The sequence below is a fragment of the Bidens hawaiensis genome, unplaced genomic scaffold (genome assembly GCF_021521415.1).
Source record: "Bidens hawaiensis isolate Kalapana, Puna unplaced genomic scaffold, B.hawaiensis_p1.1 tig00021984_1, whole genome shotgun sequence".
Classification (NCBI taxonomy): Eukaryota; Viridiplantae; Streptophyta; class Magnoliopsida; order Asterales; family Asteraceae; genus Bidens; species Bidens hawaiensis.
In genome coordinates this window covers 162,712-168,215 of record NW_027493401.1, presented here as the reverse complement: position 1 = coordinate 168,215, position 5,504 = coordinate 162,712, and the positions used below count along the sequence as shown (strand labels likewise).

Here is a 5,504-nt window from a genome sequence, read left to right as displayed (position 1 = left end):
GGCTCAGCTCGTTGGATCGATCTTAGGCTCGTTTAACTTCAAAATCGAGTTTAAGCCTAGCTAAGCTGCCTCGTTTAATTTCAAGCTTGAGCTCAAAACCACCTTGGCTCGACTCGGGCTCGACTCGTGAATATGCAATATGTACCATATTCATGATCAGAAATCAAGATTCGATAAAAGCAAAAGAAGTGAGGATGTGACTATGTCAACTAGTAAGACACATTAGTGATTAACACTGACACAAGAAGAAGCAATCACGGCGATTAAGCTATGGACAGTTTGGAAGAAGAAATTAACTACTTTAGCAACTTTGTCAACTGCAATTGATTGCGGTTGAACCAAAACATAAACTTTGGTTCAAGAATTCAACCCATGATTAAGCATCTCTCACTAGACTATTTCTAAGTCTTATTTCTTATTAAATTTGCATTTAGGGAGTTTTGACATACTTAACCAATACAAGAAAACACGGCACATTGGCTTAAAGCTTAGAAGCAGGAGGTGTATACCAGCCCCAAGGCTCCTTAGAGAGATATCGCGTCACCTGCTTCACACTCAAGTAATTCTCGAGTCCCCTGAAAACATACGAAACAAATATATAAAGTATAATATACAAATAATATAATATACAAATAAAGATTTTATAAAATTAATCTCTTACCATTCTCCAAGTTCACGACCGAAACCGCTACGTTTTTTCCCACCCCATGGAGCTTGAGAGAAGCATGGCTGTGAACAGTTGACCCACACAATACCCGCCTCAAATGCCTACACAAAATGAAGCAAATGTTCAGCTCAGACACAGAAAATAATCAAACTTCGGTCGCCATATCACATCTAATATGTTAATAAGCAGGCCTGTTTAACTTGTTTAATTAAACGGGCCATGTTTGGGATGATCCATCAACATGTTTATCACTCATTTAACCACTTTATTACAATTTGTTTAACACGTTTACAACCTGATTAAAACCCATTCACAACCTACCAACATGTTTCACTCGTTTAGATAATGGGTTAAAAGGTCGTGTTCGGGTAACCAATTTTAAGTTTATCTACGTTATGATTGATGTTTTGGACATGAATAAATACAACCTGCTAAACTGACACGAATGTAACCCCTAGTCACTAATCAAATGTAACACGTGTTTTCTTCTAATTAAAAACTTTCAATACCTTTGTTAAACGATCACACCGCACCAAATCATTGGATATAACAGCAGAGCCCAATCCATAGCTGTTTAAATAGCATAAGCAACAAAATAATTGAAGGGAAAATAATATTGAAAACTTCTTAGTGAAATAAACTATAACTCACTGGGTGTCATTTGCTAATTCAATTGCTTCTTGCTCTGTTGAAAATGTTTTAACACACAAAACTGGTCCAAAAACTTCCTCTCTCCAGATTTGCATGGAAGTGGTAACATCAGTAATGATGGCAGGCTCGATATAAAACCCTTTTTTCAAATGCTGAGGACGTTTCCCTCCATGTAAAATAGTAGCACCTTCTCTTTTGGCTGTTTCAACGAACTTCAACACCTTCTCGTACTGAATTAGGTAATAATTTAGAAACCGATCATATTGTTAAATCCAATTTCTGCTGTAAATGACATGGAAATGTTTTTTCTTTATTTTTTTTACCTGTGCACCACTAACCACGGGCCCAAGCCTACAACCTTCCTCTAATGGATCAGAAATCTTGATGTTCTTAGCCCACTTTACAAGCTTGTCTAAAAACTCTTTAGCAATTCTTTCCTGAAATATCAAAATAAATATATTATGTAATCATTATCATAATCCAAAAAAACTATCAGGGCATATACGAAACGAATATTATATTACATGTAGTATAAGCCGCGAAGTTGCACTGCAGATCTGTCCATTAGTCCAGAAGCAACCAAAAAGTGCCCACTCCACAGCTGTGTATTATAAACAGAAGGCAAAAATGTAATTATGTACTCCATATGGTATAGATAGTCAAAGCTAATGATGTACAAAACAGTTAAACAAACCGTTATCAATGTCAACATCATCAAACACAACTATTGGACTCTTGCCACCAAGCTCAAGTGTCACAGGCTGTCAAACAAAATAGCACACGCAAGATGTAAGAGAATTTAGTTCACAGTTAACCTCAAACTCCAAATTTATCATGGTACTTTTATTATTAATAGGAATTACCTTAACATTTTGAGCAGCAGCTGTCATAATCTTGCTGCCCGTAGCACTGCTTCCAGTGAATGCAATCTGTTTAAGATACACACCATCGTCTGAATGTTGGTTTCGATTATAAAAGCACGAAATATGTTAAACTGAAAAATATATGTTTTCAGTTTGCTGAACCTTGTCAACATCAGGGTGAGAAGCCAATGGAGCGCCTGCTTCTGGACCTAATCCAGTCAGGATATTGAGAATACCAGGAGGTAGCCCCACCTCCCTGCATACTTCACCTAATTCCAGGCATGTGCTGGAATTAAACAACAGATGATAAAATATAAGAATAACATAACCAATATGCAAAGTTGCAAACAATAACAATAGAAAATGATAAAATTAGAACTTACACAGATGCCAATTCTGATGGCTTAAGTATTGCAGCACACCCAGCAGCCAATGAAGATGCAACTTTCCAAGTAGCCATTAGCAAAGGGTAATTCCTATAGAAACAAACATAACAGACTATAAGAAAATTTACTTATTATAATAATGTACAAAATAGAAAACTATATTACAAAAACATAAAGAGTACCATGGAGTAATCAGCCCAACAACACCAATAGGTTCCCTAATGACACGGCATTTAAAGGTATCCATTGGAAGATTAACAGGTGCATTTTGTTTTGCATCCAAAGCTTCAGCAAGTTCAGCATTATATTCTAAACATCCAGCAACATCATCCTGAATAACGATACATACATTAGCTGGTTGTATGCTTATTGCTTAGTTAAGAAAATATAGGAACGTGATTATATGCAATGGACATACCATATCCCATGCTGCTTCATCAAGTGGTTTTCCACAATCAATGGCTTCAAGTTTAGCTAATTCAGCTTTTTTCTCAATTATCTGCACATGAATGAAAACTTAAGCATTAATAAAAATAAAAAAAACAGACCACATTCAATTTAAGATATCATCCAACAAATCCTCACCTTCGCAGCAATGGCACGAAGATACTTTGCACGATGAGCCCCAGAAGCTGTTGCCCATTCTTTTCCACCATTGCGTCTAAGAGCTCTACGTGCTGCTTTCACAGCAATATCAACATCCTCAGAGGTAGCTGCCGGGATATCCCCTGCAACCAGATTTTTCAACAAGTGTAAGCGATGTAAGCAAATCAAGACATGAACAGATTAATACTAATAATAATAATAGATTTTTTAACAATATTTAATATATAAAATGAAAGGATCCAATTACAATAAAGAGGTGGATAAGCGGGCAACAAGCTGCACCGCCACCCCCTTTCGTCAGGCAGCAGATTGCATAATCCACACATGAGGTTAACAATAATACAAACGATCTAAGTAATGCAACCTTCATTTGATCTGAAAGAATTGCAAAAACAGTATAACACACACGACACAATAGGGGTGCAAACGAGCCAAGTCAAGCCCGTTTAAATTACACAGAGCTTGAGCTCGGCTCGTTTCGATCTCTATTTCTAAAGCTTGATCTCGGGTCGTGAGTGGCTTTACAAGCTCGAGCATGGCTCTATCGAGCCTTTTCACGAGCGGCTCGGTCGTTTTCACCCCTACGGCACACACATAGAAAGATGACAGACTTGAAGAGCTATATAGTTGATTCTAATACTATCTAACTTTTATGCTCAAAATAAGCTCCGAACGATCTAATCCAGAGTTGCTGCAAGCAAGCAAGCTGGTCCACTACACTAGATGCTAAATTAAACAAAACAACTATACGATTTTCACAACAATCTGCCTTCAAAATCACTTAAAAATTCATAAACAGAAGAGTAAACTACACAAATTAACATCGATCCAGTGTTATCAGTCCGTCATGAAAGACAATTAACAAATACAGATCTTATACAAACAATCTTCGAATACAGACCTAATTATCAACAACTTAACCTAACAAATTGAATCTCTCACATTAAAGTCGGTTAATCATCGGTTAGTCACAAATGATGATACAAAATTGTTTCTAATGTCATTATCTAACTTTTACACTCAATTTAAGCTCCGGATGATCTAAGATTCTAATCCAGACTTGCTACAACAAAGCTGATCCACTACACTAGATACTAAATTAATCAAAAACAATTATATGATTTTCACAACAATCTACCTCCAAACTTCATAAACATAACAGTAAACTACACAAATTAACATTGATTCAGTGTCATCAGTCCATCATGAAATATAATAAACAAATAGAGATCTTAAACTACAGACCTAATTACCCACAACTTAACCTAACATAACAAATTGAATCTCTCACATTAAAGTCAGTTAATCACGACTGATGATGCAAAATTGTTTCTAATGTCATTTCTAGCTTTTAGGCTCAAAATAAGCTCTGGATGATCTAATCCACACTAGATGTTACGTTAGATTACATAACCAGATTATCTGATTTTCACAACAAACTACCTTCTAAAATCAATTCAATCATAAACAGAACAGCAATTTACACAAATTAACATCGATCAATTGTCATCAGTCCATCACGAAATATAATAAACAAACAAATACAGATCTTAACCTAGAGACCTAATGATCAACAACTTAACCTAAGAAACTGAATCCGTTACACAAAAGTCAGTTAATCAGTACACGTGTCCAACTCGTAATTCAATCGGAACTTGAAAGTGTATAAAATAGGGCAAATAAATACAAATAACACACATAAGTAATTGAAGAATGTGAAAGTATAGATATAGATATAGATATAGATATAAATATATATACCTACGATCTGTTCGGTTGCAGGATTGATGACAGGTATGCGATTCTTCCTTACAGGTTCTCTCCATTCTCCGTCGATGAATAACTGCCGTGACGGTATTGAGATCGCCATAACTGACGCACAGTGTATGCAGCTTCGATCGTCGGGATAGTAACGGTGTCGTTTTGATTGATTGATGATCGAGTGTGTAGTGGTTTAGTGGAAGCTAGCTGTGTGGAGTTTGTTTATATATAAAGAAGGAATGTATAATAGAACGTGTGAATATCGGATTGTGAAATGTGATGAATCTTATCTGCTGGATTGTTTTGTTTTGATTTGATTTGATTCTTTTTAAGTTTTTGTAGGCAATCTTTTAAAATAATTATTTATTGGAGTTTAATCATGACAGTTTTATTTTTTTATTATTGATATTTAAAAAATAATTTATTTCGTATGCACGTCTTTAAAATAATTACGGTCGTATAACACCTGAATCGTGTCAGTTTGTGTCTGATGTTGTCGGCCATCGTTTATAGTGCCTCGTATAGCCTTATACGGGTCGTATATGCCTATACAGCCGTATAGAGATTTTT

At 35.7% G+C, this 5,504-nt stretch overlaps 1 protein-coding gene across 1 annotated transcript; it reads right to left on the bottom strand.

Moving 5' to 3' along the window:
- Window positions 1-296: 296 nt before the first annotated feature.
- Window positions 297-5,216, bottom strand: LOC143564308 (aminoaldehyde dehydrogenase 2, peroxisomal-like). Its single transcript, XM_077051621.1, has 14 exons — window positions 4,935-5,216; window positions 3,153-3,295; window positions 2,986-3,066; window positions 2,750-2,898; window positions 2,565-2,657; window positions 2,344-2,467; window positions 2,182-2,247; window positions 2,013-2,079; window positions 1,843-1,919; window positions 1,642-1,755; window positions 1,319-1,548; window positions 1,177-1,237; window positions 662-768; window positions 297-575 (listed from the first exon to the last, which is right to left on the bottom strand). The coding sequence occupies exons 1-14, from the start codon at window positions 5,041-5,043 to the stop codon at window positions 482-484; spliced, it is 1,515 nt and encodes a 504-aa protein (XP_076907736.1). The 5' UTR covers window positions 5,044-5,216; the 3' UTR covers window positions 297-481.
- Window positions 5,217-5,504: the final 288 nt, after the last annotated feature.